The 18,280-nt window shown below is 38.3% G+C and overlaps 1 protein-coding gene across 1 annotated transcript in view; it reads right to left on the bottom strand.

Annotated features, from left to right (window-relative positions):
- LOC124619729 overlaps window positions 1-18,280 on the bottom strand; it is a 503,325-nt gene that overhangs the window by 93,975 nt on the left and 391,070 nt on the right. The window contains exons 74-80 of the mRNA XM_047146296.1: window positions 17,336-17,490; window positions 16,977-16,988; window positions 12,939-13,212; window positions 4,292-4,621; window positions 1,216-1,437; window positions 780-1,102; window positions 112-256 (exon numbers count right to left, since the gene is read on the bottom strand). Of these exons, the coding sequence (XP_047002252.1) occupies window positions 112-256; window positions 780-1,102; window positions 1,216-1,437; window positions 4,292-4,621; window positions 12,939-13,212; window positions 16,977-16,988; window positions 17,336-17,490 (1,461 nt within the window). The remainder of the gene's footprint in view (window positions 1-111; window positions 257-779; window positions 1,103-1,215; window positions 1,438-4,291; window positions 4,622-12,938; window positions 13,213-16,976; window positions 16,989-17,335; window positions 17,491-18,280) is intronic.

Here is an 18,280-nt window from a genome sequence, read left to right on the forward strand (position 1 = left end):
AATTAAGAGGAATTTGATAATGAAAAGTCCTGGGTGGATTATAAATATTGGAAAGTTATTATTAGAATAATAAATCATTTGGAGCATTTGTTATTAGCTTTTAAAATGTACCTGTTTTCCTGCCAATGCTCTCTGGAATTCTCTATGTTTGGCAAGACGGGTCTTAATTTTTTCAGGATCATTGCCAGCAGCAACATCCTCTGCAAGCTCATCTAAATTTCTTTCTGTATCTTCCAGCCATGTCATCAGTGCAGACCTAAAACCACATTATTCATCACTGTAACCTAATTTTAAAAACTGTACAAAAATTATGTCTTATTATTGTTGAAAGAGACATTTTCACTGTTCTTGATGTAAAAATCATTATACAAAACCAAATAAATTTTTATAAATGCATGTGTTACTAAAACACAAACCCTACTCACTGCTGTACACGTAGTTAGGAAAAATGAAAATATCAACTGGAAAGGAGGATTGAGAGTTTCAAATAGTGTCTTGATCGACTTTTACATTGTAAAACACAGAGAGAGAGAGAGAGAGAGAGAGAGAGAGGGAGAGAGAGAGAGGGAGAGAGAGAGAGGGGGGGGAGGGGGGGGGGGCTGTGAGGGGGAAGAGCATCTAATGGTCAAAGTGACGAAATATGAGGTAAAAAACAAAAAGTAATCAAACTCTGGACAGGAAGTTCCAACACCATCAAACACCAACAACCAATGGAGAAGGCACAGAAAGACTTAATAAGGCGGGACTACTTCAGTTTCTTACTGGATGGAGATTCTTACCAGCCATCATGGAATTCACGGGCCTCTTTATATCCAAGGTCCAGAGCTCTTGTGCGCTCAGCTGATTTTGAAACAACTCGTTCCCATCGATGCTGAACTGAAATTAGCAGATTTTTTATGAGGATCACATCCTGTTTCTGACTGAAATACTTCAGGTGAGTTCCTTTCTTGTCCAGATTCAACATAGTTTCACGGCGAACTCCCACTTCTTTCTGGAATGCTTTGTGCTCTTCTATCTGCCCCAATATTGTTTCCATAACACGTGACACAGGTTTTAAGCTACCCAGTGTCTTTTCTGCATTTGTCAGCCAGTCCACAAATGACTGTAATGGAGATAGAAGCGATCATCATCAGAAAGGATTTCACAACACACAACGAAAAACTGACAAAAATCAGCCTATCATTGTTGCAATCAATTTTATGTAAAACAACATACCTGTAATGCATCATGGAATTCAGTTGCCTCCTTCAGTGCAATTTCTAATTTTATCTTCTTATCATTGGCACGAGCAGTAACACTGTCCCAGCGTGTCTTTAGTGTCTTCAGATTGTGTTGAAGATGTCCTGTGTTTGCACCAGATTTCTTCAAGTACTCATTGCCTTGTTGTAGTACAGTCTCAACCTTTGGTCTATTCTGTTCCAGTTCATTAAATACTTCCTGTGGGCCAATTCAAACAATATTGAATTAGTTATGGAAAATGAATATTTGCCTGTTAAATCTCAAGATACCATTGTGAAGTCAGTTACGTGATGGTTTTACTTACTTTATTTTTTAACAATATCAGATATACTGGTTAACTGTTTCCAAGAGCTTTGGATATACACCAGGAAATATAACTGTCCGTTCTTGCTGATCTGTCTATTTTCTCTGAACCTTTCTAGTCAACTAAATTTAGAATTCTTATACATGCACCTCAATCATCAACGATAACTCTACCTAGTACCCATTTGTTTACACATGCACTCAATTTTAACTACACATTGCACACATCATATGTTATAATCAAATTACAAGCAACCTGTATCATATTGAACACAGAAAGCAATGAGAGGCTGACTTCATTTCAAATTAAGATTTTTATGAAGCTGTTAAGATTTTACTACGCATAGCAGAGAAACCTCCAATAAAGATGTAAGTATTGGGAAGTCTTTTATTGAAGATATTTGGAGTGTAGCCTTATGCTGAAGTGAAAAATCGATGAGATTCAATTCAGACAAGAAGAGAACAGAAACTTTTGAAATGTGGTGCACAAGAAAAGGGCTGACGATTAGATTGGTAGATTGAATAACAAATTAATCTAGTCTGTAAAGAAACATATTTGTGGCACAACCTGACACACACACACACACACACACACACACACACACACACACACACACACAGAGAGAGAGAGAGAGAGAGAGAGAGAGAGAGAGAGAGAGAGAGAGAGAGAGAGAGAGAGATATTTCTTCTTACATATCAACAACATGGAAACCAGCATAACATACACTAACACTCAGTTTCAAGAGTTTAGCTGCTGCACTATTTTACATGACTCCACACTATTAACAATTGAAAATCTACCTCATTTCTACAATCAAGTCTCTTTTTTGCATGTATTGGCCATTACATTTCTATGTGTTTGGTAACTGTATTAATGCTTTTAGCACTAAGTACAATCTAATTAAAACAAAAAACTATGATGAAAAATGCCTGTCTCAATCAAATTGAGCTGCCATTATTTTACCCTATTTTTCCAATGGAGCAGAAGATTTTGGTACATCTCTGTCACCAACACAAAGGAAAATCCAAAGATCAATATCACTGGCTTATTTTTATTAACAATGCCAAGAAGCATCTCTTACTAACCGTGGTGATAGTGCTACAGCTGCCAAGTTTGAAAGACATTTTGTCATCATGAAGCAAGAAGCTCAAACGTGTACAATTTTTACACTAATATGAAATCTAGTTCAAACGAAGATGAATTTGCTGGTTTAGCAGAGAGAATAATGGATTTCAAAATATCTCTTGCAAATGATGATCCACCCATTTAAACTTAAGATGACCTGTACGCATCAAAAATAAATGACAACAGTATGATGTGTACTTCAGCTAACCACACATTTATTGGAACACGGATTTTATTTTTAAAGCAGAATTCCCACAGTTCAAAACTTTGATCAATAAATAAATCCTGCATGTGTGTCAGGCATAGCTTATCAAGACTTGCTTATAGGTGACATACTTCCAAATATCTTACATACAGTATTTGCACATTAAACAAGTTCCAATAGGAACTGAAGTCAATGTCTAAAAATGTCTTCTCAAAAAACATCATTAAATTATTCTGTTGTCTCTAAGTAAGTGTTTTAATAATGCACACTTCGTGATACTAAAACCAACAGTATTACTAGCAAATGAAAAATAAAAGTTTGTATGTTTAATTGAATTTTCTGTTGGTACTTGGTAGAACATGACAAAAGTACTCTATAAGAAATACTTTCCTAATATTCCTTATAACCTTGGAGGACAGATGTACTGAGCATAAACGGCACACACGATTACAGCAGCCATATAGATCTGCTATTGCCGAACATTGCTTGGATACTGGTCACCCCATGTTATATAATAACACTGAGATATTGGCATGCAAGTCCAGCTATTGGGACAGTGTCATTAGGGAGGCAGTTGAGATTAAATTAGCGAGCAACCTCGTTAACAGGGATGGAGGTTTCTGTTTAAACTCTGTTTGGAATCCGGCTCTCTCCCTTGTCAAAAAACAGAGGAACAGAGTCAATGCTGCCTCACCTGCGAATTCATAGTCTCACTATCGATAGCTCTGACTTTGGTCATCTTTGGTGGCACTAGTGTTCAGTGTGTGTGTGTTATCTTTCCTGCTTCTGTCTGAGAACCGAGGTATTAAATTTGCATGTACGCCGCCTATCCTTTGCAGTTTGCCTTGAAAATGGCGGGGTGTTCTCCCGCCGAAATATCGGCGTCGCTGAAAGTGTTACCTGGCTGAATTCCCGGAAGTTATTTGGAATTTCTATAGAGTTCCGCAGATTATTGTAAAATTGCACACAGAGAAGAGCGTAAACTGTATATTCTACATAAACACAGCATGAAGCACACATCAATTATCTTTTCTCTGCAGCACAGTAACCAACTACTAACAGTATCATCCAGTCATAATTTTGAATGTGTGAACAAGTTGAGAAAGGTTATTCATACATACAAATACCCATGGTGCTAAATAAAACTCACACACAACTATGGACTCGCATTCACAATGACTTGGAAAAACATGAATGACGGCTAACATGCAAGGTTTTTTTTTCGCCATTAGTATCGCTAGCAACACCACAGTTTGTTTTAACGACTGACATAATGCAGACACATTCCGCACGGTAAAAAATATTTACAGTAACCAAACTGATCAAAAATGTCTGACATTTTAATCTCATTTACAGCTTAACTGTCTTTTGCAGCCATGTGAAACACTACATAAAAATTATGTATAGTTTATACTTACCATAAACCTTTCAAGCTGTTCTGACGCAGTTTCAGGTAGACCACCAACAGGTTTAGATGCAGCAATGGCTGCATCAACATCACCTAGCCACGAGAGCAGATCTTGCAGCTCTGCACTGAACTGCTGAGCCTCTCTTAGTGCCTCCTCTAACTCACGTTGTCTCTCGGCTGCTCGGTCCAGCAGATCACGCCACTTGCGATTTAGCTGTGACAACCTCTCCTGAGTAGCACCTGCTTCAGCTGAACCTTGCCCTTGCTCAATCAGTTGTCGGCCTGCATCATTCAAGGTGTCAACACTCGTCTGGTGTGCCTGGATATCATTCACCAATACCTAGAAAGATGAACCACAAACAACATAACTTTTTTGTTTCTTATGGTGAAAAAAAAAACGCAACCTAAGAAATATTGGCTTTTATATGTAAAGGAAAAAGAGATGAAGAGGCATTAGCACGAATGAGTGAACAGATCACTAAACCTACTTTCTACAATTTTGGAAAATAGGTTAGGTAGGGCTGTGTGCAAGTTGAAGTTTTTGTTGTGCATACTGATGTTGATGCTTCCACTGGAGTGGAACTGAACTGGAGAGAATAAAAAAAAGGGGTCAAAGGAACACCGAAGATTAAATAGCCATTAAGAGCACAAGCTTTGATCAATGTAAGAATGGGAAGGAAATTTGTCATGGTTGTTTAAAAGGACCTATCCTGGCATTCACCTGAAGAGATTTTGGGGCAGTGATTTGAGCCCTGGCACCCTGAAATGCAAGTCTGGTTCCTGAACTAGTTGTCGCATGGCATGAGTTCTGGAAAAACATATTACATGCATGGGGTCTTTTTTTGTCCCAAAGTGACTCTAGCAACAATATGGCAATAAAGAGGAAATATTTTCGCAAAAATAGTAATGAATTATTGTGAGACCCATGCACATGGTAGAAATTATAATTCCATTGTTGCATGCTATAATTAAGTTGCAAGCTTGTAAAAAAACTGTCAGTGGAAATGACCCTACCACTCCCCCTCAGGTGATCAACTAAATCATGTACCACTTGTTTCTCATGATTTATGTCACTTAATTCAGCAGATTTCCCTGTATACAGTTGTGCATTTATGAGATAATTCATCTCACACACTACAGCAACACACACTTTTATCCTGCACTGTTCAGGTTTAGAAAGAAGGTACATCTTGAATGTAAACTGTCCCCTGAAAGTTCAGAGGTACTCATCAACTGTAATGTGACACCCAGAGACTTCAGATGAAATGCATGCATCAATTAACATTTCAAACACAGCCCGTACAGGTCCAGCAAGTTTATCATTATCCGTTACCTTTCAAGTTTATCACTGAACCTGAAGGGCATCAGAATATCACGAAATCCTGAAAAGCTCACCGTGGATTGAGAAATGGGTAAGCTGTACTCATCGAAATTCACTTAAAGGTTTCCCACATGCCTTGTGTAAACCAGTTATTAGTAGACCAAAAAATGCCTGTAGTTCTGCAGAGTCAAGTTCAATCCAGCATTCAAGATATGGGTATAGAATTTTACTGTCTTCTGTATGATTATTGGCATGCATTACTATTAACACTCTGCACATGATTGGTGATAGACGGCATGAGACAATCTCCCCTTGTCTGTATTTGTGGTCTAAGATGGTGTGGAATATGTGCAGTTTTGGGTAGTATCCTCCTCAAAGTCTGCTTGCACATGTTGCTTGCACATGTCAGGTGGTACTATGTCACATATCTGTTCTCTTCTAAATAGAGGAGTTGGCACACTAGTTTTCTGAATACCATTATCATCAACTTCACATTCATTAACATCCACCTCATCTCTGAGCTGTATATCGTCCTGTCACATTTACATCAGCATCACTCCCATCTCCATTTCCAAAAATTGATCTGTTATCACTATCATTCTTACATATATCTGCTAAAACCTGCTCAGACCCACAGCCCCTTCCAAAGCATATACCATGATCCTGTATAAATAATATACAATACCATGACTTATTTCAACAAATTACAATTCCTAACTGTGAATTTGTTCCAACCATGCACGTGTATGTATTTTGTACAAATTGGTTGGCTGTGAAGGTACATTGTTGCCACATTTTTATTTTTGTAATAAAGGTGACATATAACATTGAAAATCACATATTGTACACTTCGGGTATTTTCTAATCCCACTGGAAACATTTCAAATTATTGTACTACAAACCCATGATACTACCACAAATCTTTTGCCCAGTTATAATAAAAAAATCCATAAAATGCATCTCTCTGGAGGATGAGAACACTACATTCATGTTAAAACTACAAAAGATTATCAGGTTGATAGGGGGAGAGTAGGAATAATATGAGGGCAGTTCAATAAGTAATGCAACACTTTTTTTTTCTCGGCCAATTTTGGTTGAAAAAAACGGAAATTTCTTGTGGAATATTTTCAAACATTCCCGCTTCGTCTCGTATAGTTTCATTGACTTCCGACAGGTGGCAGCACTGTACGGAGCTGTTAAAATGGCATCTGTAACGGATGTGCGTTGCAAACAACGGGCAGTGATCGAGTTTTTTTTGGCGGAAAACCAGGGCATCTCAGATATTCATAGGCGCTTGCAGAATGTCTATGGTGATCTGGCAGTGGACAAAAGCACAGTGAGTCGTTGGGCAAGCAAAGCGTGTGTCCTCATCGCCGCAAGGTCAAGCAAGACTGTCTGATCTCCCGCGTGCGGGCCGGCTGTGCACAGCTGTGACTCCTGCAATGGCGGAGTGTGCGAACACACTCGGTCGAGATGATCGACGGATCACCATCAAACAACTCAGTGCTCAACTTGACATCTCTGTTGGTAGTGCTGTCACAATTGTTCACCAGTTGGGACATTCAAAGGTTTGTTCCCGCTGGGTCCCTCGTTGTCTAACCAAACACCATAAAGAGCAAAGGAGAACCATCTGTGCGGAATTGCTTGCTCGTCATGTGGCTGAGGGTGACAATTTCTTGTCAAAGATTGTTACAGGCGATGAAACATGGGTTCATCACTTCGAACCTGAAACAAAACGGCAATCAATGGTGTGGCACCACACCCACTCCCCTACCAAGAAAAAGTTTAAAGCCATACCCTCAGCCAGTAAAGTCATGGTTACAGTCTTCTGGGACGCTGAAGGGGTTATTCTGTTCGATGTCCTTCCCCATGGTCAAACGATCAACTCTGAAATGTATTGTGCTACTCTTCAGAAATTGAAGAAACGACTTCACCGTGTTCATGGGCACAAAAATCTGAACGAACTTCTCCTTCTTCATGACAACGCAAGACCTCACACAAGTCTTCGCACCCGAGAGGAGCTCACAAAACTTCAGTGGACTGTTCTTCCTCATGCACCCTACAGCCCCGATCTCGCACCGTCGGATTTCCATATGTTTGGCCCAATGAAGGCCGCAATCCATGGGAGGCACTACGCGGATGATGATGAAGTTATTGATGCAGTACGACTTTGGCTCCGACATCGACCAGTGGAATGGTACCGTGCAGGCATACAGGCCCTCATTTCAAGGTGGCGTAAGGCCGTAGCATTGAATGGAGATTACGTTGAAAAATAGTGTTGTGTAGCTAAAAGATTGGGGAATAACCTGGTGTATTTCAATGGTGAATAAAACAACCCCTGTTTCAGAAAAAAAATGTGTTGCATTACTTATTGAACTGCCCTCGTATTTCACCAGAGGCCAGCTGAACAGAATGTGAAGAGTAGAAAAATACAAAGAGGGTATTAAGCGAAATAATTTTCAGGTAGCCTTTTCTTTTAACTTTATGTCAACACTTTCTCCAGCTGGATTTACAATTTAAATTGCTAAGATGCTTTCTACATTCACATTTCAAACTATCTTTTCTCACTCAAGCCATCTTTAACACCAATGCCACAAACAATTTATGTATCACTTCACTCACATCCAAGGACAACTATTTGTGGATTCATTCAATTCTCAGTGACTACTTGAAATCTGTCTCTAATATTGTGCTCTGAAAGTAGGTCTCATGCAGTGAAATGATGTGCAGCACCAGTAGAGGACCAGAAAATTATTGCTCATTATCATAAGTGAAAGAGCAACTTAAACTTGCTCAGACACAGTAGCCATCCAACATGGATGAGCTATCAGGAAATACTTATTGCAATATTAATGTGTGACAATTTGTACTGACTTGCCACACAGTATTAATATCAAAATTCCATTCACAGAAAAAAAGTAAACGAAGTAAATATAAGGCAACATCAATTTATTAAGCAAAAAAATAGAGTACAGCATCTGTATGAACTGGTCTTACAGACAAAGTCCTGAGATGACAATACTGGACAGGTGAATTCTTGCTTAAATCAAAGATGAAACATAGCACTTTTTTTCACTATTTTTCTTTCTGGCTCACAATCAGGACAAGCTGGCAAGCTGGTTGTGTGTGTGTGTGAAATCTTATGGGACTTAACTGCTAAGGTCATCAGTTCCTAAGCTTACACACTACCTAACCTAAATTATCAGCCACACAGTCCATGAGTGCAGCGCCTTAGACCGCTCGGCTAACCCCGCGCGGCTAAGCTGGTTGATTCAGTCATTTTTATTATGCTACTATTGTCTTATGTTTAAGAGTGGATCTGTTTCACTAATTCTAATATCAACATAGTCCACAAGAAACATTAGTAATCATCACACTATTATCTTAGCTTACACAACTGGACAAATTAAAATGTCAGAACAGTATTTTCTGTCAGGGAATCAAACTATATGATAAATTGTCCAAGTAAATAAATGAGATAACTAATACATACACATTTAAAAGGCAGATAAGGCATCTCTCTTACACAATATGCACTGTACAGCATACAATTACCTAAATAATCAAAAAGGTTAAGATCGGTAAATATAAAGAAAATCTGTCCTTATACTGAGGGCAACCATATCTGAGTGCATTGATTTGCATTTTTTTTATGCTCATAATAAACAAACATTCCATGCGGTTTTGATTTGTTAATTCAAACCTCAGTATTTACTCAGACTGCTAAAGGATGCTGTGGACCTATACCCCTGCTCAGAACTACATTGACTCAGATAAGTATATCCAGGCGAATTGTTGATTCAAGAACATACTAATGAATGTTATCCAGAGGCTGGGTATCAACATGATCCTGACCTTAAACAAAACGGGGTGTGTGTGTGTGTGTGTGTGTGTGTGTGTGTGTGTGTGTGTTGTGATAGAATAAATATTGCAAATTTAGTTTTGAAATCAACTATATCTGTAAGTAATTATGCACCTGTATGTTTGCTTATCTTTTAATTACATTTTATTGCTGCGTCAAGCTGTCATTTCTAGTATCATTGTACAATTATGTGTAGATGCACAAACTACTAAGTAACTAAGAGTCTTAATCCTTTTGCTGCTGTAGGCATGTATACACGTCCTGCTATGCTATTTTCCGGCATAGTGGACATGTGTAAGTGCGCCGCTTGGGTTTTCCTACAGTGCTATGGATATCTGAATGCATCGTGAGCTGCCACTCTCTCATTGCTGCAAATGAGTTGCTTTCATATTTCAGTGAATAAACAAGTTTCAAGTCTTTATTGTACAACAAATATGCCTCATTATTGTGAAAAAGGAAAGTTGCCCCTCACCACACAGCAGAGATGCTAAGTCGCAGATAGGCACAACAAAAAGACTGTCAAAATAAAAAAAGAAATAAAATAAAATAAAACACACACACACACACACACACACACACACACACACACACACACCTGCGGTCTCAGCCAACCGAGGTCACACGAAGTGCGAGTAGCAACTTTCCTTTTCACAATATTATTAAATTCCATTCTGAGTTTCCGATTGTTTGATATGTGCCTCATTCCCTGATACCATTTGCAAATAGCCTCATTTCAATATCTTGAATCATTTTAAGATATCTTATCTACATTTCATGTACTGTAATGCATGTGTTAAAACAGGGTGGATATGCTCAAGGACAAAACGAGAAATTTGGGAAAAACCCAGGAATATGTTTATCCAGTAGAAAACCGGGAAAAAACGGGAATTTTTTAGAATTCTGGAAATTTTTCATTGTTTTAGTCTTTAGTTAAATTTTTGTATTTGACTTAAGAACTGATAGTCTAACAAAGAATTTTACTGTATCCTGCTACTGCAGCAATAAAACATAAATGAGAGAATAAAACTTAAGTTGCAAAGGAAACGAGCCATTTACAACAACAAAACACAGTGCACACACAAGTGCCTGCCAAAAGCAAAACATGTCAGATGCTTTAGGACAAAGACTATGGAACATTTAATAACATCCAATGAGCGTGGTATCACAACTGTTTACATTAAGTTTGTTCGCCAGGGGACTCGTGCGCATGCGCACTTGAGCTGTGTATGAGCAGTATTTTCTCCTGCTTGTGGCTGCAGCAGTAGCAAGAGGCAGTCACACAACCCAGAAAAATGTTTTTGGCACATCCAAGCTGCCAGATTCGCGCATGCACAGAGAATGTCTGGGTTGTGGTGGGGAGGGTGATAGTGACCCGTGTTTATGTTTAGCGAGTTTACTGTTTCCTTTTTGTTTACAGTTCAAACATCAAATGAAAACAAAATGGATTTCTGTGATTGGGAACTATCAAGTGAATTAAAATACATTCACATAATTACAGAAAGCTAAAATATGTTATTGGTTTCAGTTGTCTAATTTTCTTTCCATCTTTGGTAGTCAAGCATTAATTGCCTTGCACAATAATGAAGTTATTTTTGGTGGTCTGCTAAATAAATGTGGCTTTTATTAATCTTTTCCGCAGATGCAGTCAATTTATAAGAAACTGAAGTATTTCATTCCAAATTATTGGCTAGTTTCAACGGTTTACTCAATTTCAAGTGCACGTTTTCATTTTCTGGCATGTATGGTATAAAAAAATAAATAAATAAATAAATAAAAATAAAAATAAAAAAAAAAACAACCAAACATGAGACAATACAGTACTGGTACTCCAAGAAAATTTACATCCTCAAAAGCACACTGAAAAACTTAATATCTGGTTGGTGCAGACTTCATTGTGAATCTGGACATATGAACATGTCCTTTAAGCTGAATTATGTATTTTAGTATGGTTTACGAAATTCCTATGCTCTTCGAGTATCCTCTGATGTCGTATTTCTTTTATGATGTCATGTAATATCTCTTAATGCTATATGTGCACAAACATATGGGCTTCTTAAGACATCTTAGCTGCCCATGCACAGTAACGCCTGTTTTCTGGCGCACTCTGGCACCTACTGAAACGAACCCATGTCTAAGAGATCGCAGGAAAATATTGCAAATGATTCTTTGAAAAGCGTTATTTTCAAACAAAATTTCCTTTTATGCAAGATGAATTATGTTACGTTTCAGAATGTGTAATGAATTTCTTAAATCACAGCTTAGCTTTTCTTGTGCTATACTATGTACATTCATTTAAACCATTAACCTCTCCTGTTTCTGTGTTCACGCTACTTGAAAGTGATGCTGTTATTAGCTGACGACATCACATGTCCTATGCTCTGAATATCTGCTGTCACTGGTGAAATCAGTGAAATGAGCTATGATTGGCTTACAAAAGCGCATTGCAATCTCTCTTTCAATACATCAGAAACTAACATGCTGTGTATGGTGGAATTCGACTTTATATTTTCATAATATGAAAATATGCAGCGAATCGTAATAGGAAAATATGCAGCATACATGTTGCTACATATCAAAAATCTTTCCAAAATGCGCCCCCCTTCCACCCCCCCCCCCACCCCCCCCCCCCTTTCCGAGTTTCGTTTTATAAAGTGCTGGGAAGTTAAATGCTAGTGTATAAAACCTTTACCATTCAAAGGATTTATAGTTTTACGGCTCTGAAGGAAAGTACATTGTTGCTCATCATGGAAAAAGTGTATTTTCACCTTGGAAGAGGTGCATTTTCACCTTGGAAAAAGTGTATTTTCATGTGAGAAAAAGTGGTTTTTAACCAGGAGATCGCGAATTTCTTTTTTCTTCTCTCTCTCTCTCTCTCTCTCTCTCTCTCTCTCTCTCTCTCGTCCACCTATACACCTTGTAAAATCAACCACACACAAAGTTTACGCAATGGGATTTTACCGCTGTGAACACTTTAAAATTTTGTGCAAAGTTTTACTTAATTTGATGCAACGCACTAAGTATTACATAATAAAAAGAACCTCAGTTCTTTATCGAGTGAAGATATCAGACTGTAAGACATGCAAAGATAAAAATTTTGACCTAACAGTTTTCAAACAGTCATGTGATAAGTATTTCACATCAGCTGGAATGCCATCTCTAAGCACAGATACCAGCATTTGACGAGCAGTACAGCCATAATGAAAGCTGCCTCAGCAAGGGACGCAAACAGCAGTATGTCTGCAGCAGTGAAAGGGTTAATCCCTGTGTCACTGTCAGCAACTAAGACCTTATTAATGAAAAACAGAATATATCATTGACATTCCCTAATGACAATGAGATTCTAGACTGTAAACAACTATAATGCTGTACAGCTGAGTGGCGAGCAGAAAACTCAATTTTTTATGCCACACTTATGTGCTCTTTGTGTTACAATATAATTTATAAATTAGCTATTGATGATAACATTATACTGACCTTTAGCTTAGCAAGCTCAACCTCTAGTGCTTGAGGGTCCCCAGCATGAGGTTTCAATTCAGTAAGTGTATTATCAGTCTTATCAATCCAAACCAGAAGCTCTGCCAGTGCATGCTGGAATTGACCCAGCCGCAACAGAGCATTCTCCAACTGGCGCTGGCGCTCCACAACACCCCTCAGTAATTCATCCCATCGGACATTGACAGCTGACAGAGGCTCCTTTATTGCAGCTGCCTGCTCTGCACTAGTCCGTTCTGTTAGTTCTTGTGCTTGCCTAAAAATTAAATCAATATTTAGGAATATTTAGAAATCTTAATTATCACTCACTCTTTTAACCTATTTTTCTCCAAGAGAAATTATCAAATTCACTAATTTTATTTTGTAATAGGGCACAAAAAATGTTTATAGCATACATTACATGTAAAAGAAGTATGTTCCCTACTGCTTAGAAATGAAAATGAAATAATATGTGAATACATGGTGTCTCTTCTTTTAGACATGTCCAAAAGAACAGACATCATGCATCATATAATTTATGTGCCTTGACGGGCAGTGAATCCACTATCTTTAGTGCAGGTGTACAAATATGTTTTTCCTCCTGTGGGAATGTCAACGTAGCCAGCATGCAGGACATGGATAGGGACTGCGGATAGGCAGTGCCAGATGGAAATGTGGCTTGGCCAGGAGGTGTGCTGAGATATTCCGCACAACTGCGATAAACACTGTGTCTGGACGGCGCAGTAGTTAACGCGACTGCCTACTAAGCAGGCGACTCTGGGTTCGAACCCCGGTCCAGTACACAATTTCACTCACTGTTGCTGGTTCTGCTTAAAATCCTCATGCAGCTGACGTCAACAGTTCCTTCCCTGACCTCTCCTTTATTCCCTGTTCCATCTTCCGTTTACAGAAAAAGAAATGCTACAAGTACTAATAAGGGAATTTATTCTGTTAAATACATTGTCCCATAAATATTTCCAAAAGATTGGGGAAGGGAGGTGGTGGGGGAGGTGGTGGGGTGGGGGGGGGGGGGGGGAGGGGGGGGGGGTTAGGAGGCTAATAATAGGCTGACTTCACAATTTCACAGCAAAACTAATTAATAAATACATAGTCACAGCCTTTCGCATGTCATATACTATTTTGCTGGACATGCAAAATTTACAATATCTGTCATGCAACATTAACAAATTCTTCAATGATGAATGTAAATATTTCGGAGAATTTTAACGACTGAATATTAAAGCTTTAATATTTTACAGCCATGTCATGTATAAGTCTATGCACTCACTTAGCATAAAGCAGAAGCTAGGGACGCAGTATGTGATACAACTAAAATAAACAAACAGATTTCAGTTATTTGGAACACTATTTTATTAACACTGGAAAATCCAGGATGGAATAATGACAATATAAATGATAGATTGCTACTCACCATATAGTGGAAATGTTGAATCGCAGATATGCAAAACAAAAAGATTGTCAAACAAGCAATCTATCAGCTAAAGAGGCCTTCATCTGAATTAGACCCCCCCCCCTCCCCCCAAAACACACACACACACAAACGCCTTTTTGGCCGAAAGCTTACTTGCTCAATAGGCTTTTTGCTGTACATATCTGCAACTCACCATCTCCGCTATATGGTGAATAGCAATGTATCTTTTTCATAATAGTGTCATTATTTTATTAATGTTGTATTTGCTGTACAATAAATGTGAAGCAACTATACAAGGTTTACAAGCAGAATTTAATATTAAAACAAGCAATCACACGCCAAAGGATCCAAAATGAAAGTGGAAACAACGTGAAATTTGGAAGAAAATAAGACTGGCAGGTTAATGATGAATAGTCTTACTCACAGTAAGGCGAATAAAAGATGCAGCACTTGCTCAGATGGAAAAGAAACCTTACAGAGTTACTTGTAGTTTACTTAAGGAACCATTTGGCATCCTTCTGTTGTGATCTTAAATCAGAATGGTTACGTGGACATTCAAGCCCACTCTTTCCAAGCATGAGCCCCAAGGCTTTATATTTACCACCTCACTCAGTATTACTGAGACCTGAAGGCAGGTAAAGTGAGCGACCAACAAGGCATATGAATAAGATTGAAACTGTCGCTAATCTACGTCGGAACTCAGTAACAAAAAACATACGTGATCACCACTATGTTGTGCTGGCCAGCTTCATGGACCCATTGCTGCCATGTGTGTTTCATGTATTTTTGATAGTTAACTCCAAGGGAAGACACTGCTCAACGTCTTAATAACACAATGAGTAGGCACCTTCAGTGTTCCCACTATTTTTACCCACCTATAACTTCCTAGTGTTGTTTTAATGGTTATAATAGAGGGAAACATTCCACGTAGGAAATATATATCTAAAAACAAAGATGATGTGACTTACCAAATGAAAGTGCTGGCAGGTCGACAGACACACAAACAAACACAAACATACACACAAAATTCAAGCTTTCGCAACAAACTGTTGCCTCATCAGGAAAGAGGAAAGGAGAGGGAAAGACGAAAGGATGTGGGTTTTAAGGGAGAGGGTAAGGAGTCATTCCAATCCCGGGAGTGGAAAGACTTACCTTAGGGGGAAAAAAAGAGTTTCAAACTCTTTGTCTTTAAATATGTCTGCTTGTGTCTGTATATGTGTGGATGGATATGTGTGTGTGTGTGTGCGAGTGTATACCCGTCCTTTTTTCCCCCTAAGGTAAGTCTTTCCGCTCCCGGGATTGGAATGACTCCTTACCCTCTCCCTTAAAACCCACATCCTTTCGTCTTTCCCTCTCCTTCCCTCTTTCCTGATGAGGCAACAGTTTGTTGCGAAAGCTTGAATTTTGTGTGTATGTTTGTGTTTGTTTGTGTGTCTGTCGACCTGCCAGCACTTTCATTTGGTAAGTCACATCATCTTTGTTTTTAGATATATAGTGTTGTATTAAGTTAGATAAAACAAAAAACCACTTCTCCAGAATTTAACAGAAACAACCTGAATGTTGAACTGGACACCACAGCACCTTACCAGGCATGATGGCACATCCCTTTTCCCTTATGACCTGAGAAACAGCTAACCCAGCCAGTTATGTGGGGTCTATGGTTTAACATGAAACCTGAACCATGGTATTGAGATCACACATGGGCCAAACTCTAAAGCCTCTCAATAGCAGCATTACATTTCAAATAAACTGTCATACCATACTTTATACACTGTACATGACCACATAATAATAAATGAAACATGTGGCTCCTCAGTGGACAGTTTACTAAAATGAACTCTCCTGACAAATTACTTGCTGATGTTGAACCACAACTCAAATCAAGAGCTCGCTCGCTCTCTCACACACAAAATAATGCTCTACAGTAAAACCATGTGACAAGTCCTCACTGACAAATTTGAACCTTCAGTCCACTGTTTGTCACACTCAACTGACACACACCTGTTAATCTTAGAATAGCACCAATCCCGCAGTTTGGAAAAGTGGTTCAGATATCCATGAAATGCCCACAAAAAAGAAGGCAAGCAAAATACAAAGATCTATGCTCATGTGCAAGTCCAGCACACAGTTTTAAGCTTTCAGAAAGGTTAATTCAAAAGTGGTACATTATTTAAAACTGTTGTGTCATGTACCAGGATTTTGGCTCCATCATATTCTTTCTTTAAATAAATAAAAGTGACGAAGATAAATCATGGTTTTATCAACAGAAGAGAGAGGAAACCAGTTTTCAACCACTCCTGCCTATAACAATCTATACATCACAATTTTACACGGTTGTGTAAAGTCTAGTCAAGCACTCACAAGAAAATCACAAACAGTTGTGACACAATTGGCAGAAATAACCTGTACACTTGTCATCAGGGAATTTATGAACTTTTCTCCTTTTGTTAACACATCATAGGAAATAAGTTCTCATATGAATAATCACTAGTTCATTCTTTCAGTGGCAAATATATTTCACGCAAAACAGCCATGCACTTTCCAAAAACAAAACATGCTAATCAGCAAGCAGTCATTTCTGCTTCAAAATCAATAATAATGTAACTTGCCTTCTCAGAGCCCTGCAGGCCAGATTATGTCATCAAGTGGAAAGAAAAGAAAAGTCCGTTATTATATTATTCATACTACTATTTAACAAATACATGTAGAACACAAAATCAACTATATTTTACACACAAAAAAAGAACTTACTAAATCCATTCTGCACAGTAACTACTTTTGTGTTTTTCTTACAAAGTTTTACATGATTTTTATTCATAGAGGCAATACTATGTAATTCTTCTCAACAGTAAAATTAATATTTTCTTAAGGAAGTCAAACATATTCAAAGATATTCTAGTACTACACCCAAATTTCATCAAAATATTTTACACAGTTTGATAAAGAAGACTGCACTGAGTTACTTTACCTGTTCAGGGCTTCAACCTTGACCATGTGTGGGTCAACCTCAGCCTTGAAGTCTTTCAGCTGTTCAATTTGTTTTTTGACAGCATCAATGTCAGACCCAAGTGCTCCCATTGATGAAAAGCGCTCTTCTGCACTATCAAGAAATTCCACCAAGTTCTAGGGAATGCAAATAAAAGTGTTTTTAATTTAGAGCATTTAAGCCAGCATTTTATCAAAACAGTTATATCAGTATATAACAACGTTAGTTAAGGCAGCATTTTATCAAAACAGTTACATTAATATATAACTGCATTAACTGGCTGTTATGTTGGTTTTTGGTGGAATATTTTATATTTAAGAACTGGTGTAATATTCTGCAATATGTATTATTTTACAAACCTGTTTACGGCTGTCACACAATCATCAATTACTAAGATAAACAAATGTGACTGAGGTTTTTTTGTGAGATCATACATTTTAAATAGTGCAACTACGGAGTATCTCAGTTGGTTTTGAAGATGACAGTTGTTAATGCTTGACTAAAAGGAGATTATTTCAATGAAAATGTGATGTAAAATATTTAGGTTAGATAAAATATACGACACGTTAAATATCAAACTATAGGACAATTTGGTGACACATTCCAAGGGATGACTGAACAAGGTAAACTTGTCCTTAAAGTTCCTGGCAGATTAAAACTGTGTGCCCGACCGAGACTCGAACTCGGGACCTTTGCCTTTCGCGGGCAAGTGCTCTACCATCTGAGCTACCGAAGCACGACTCACGCCCGGTACTCACAGCTTTACTTCTGCCAGTATCTCGTCTCCTACCTTCCAAACTTTACAGAAGCTCTCCTGCGAACCTTGCAGAACTAGCACTCCTGAAAGAAAGGATATAGCGGAGACATGGCTTAGCCACAGCCTGGGGGATGTTTCCAGAATGAAATTTTCACTCTGCAGCGGAGTGT

This window comes from Schistocerca americana, chromosome 6 (assembly GCF_021461395.2).
Source record: "Schistocerca americana isolate TAMUIC-IGC-003095 chromosome 6, iqSchAmer2.1, whole genome shotgun sequence".
In the NCBI taxonomy this organism is placed as follows: Eukaryota; Metazoa; Arthropoda; class Insecta; order Orthoptera; family Acrididae; genus Schistocerca; species Schistocerca americana.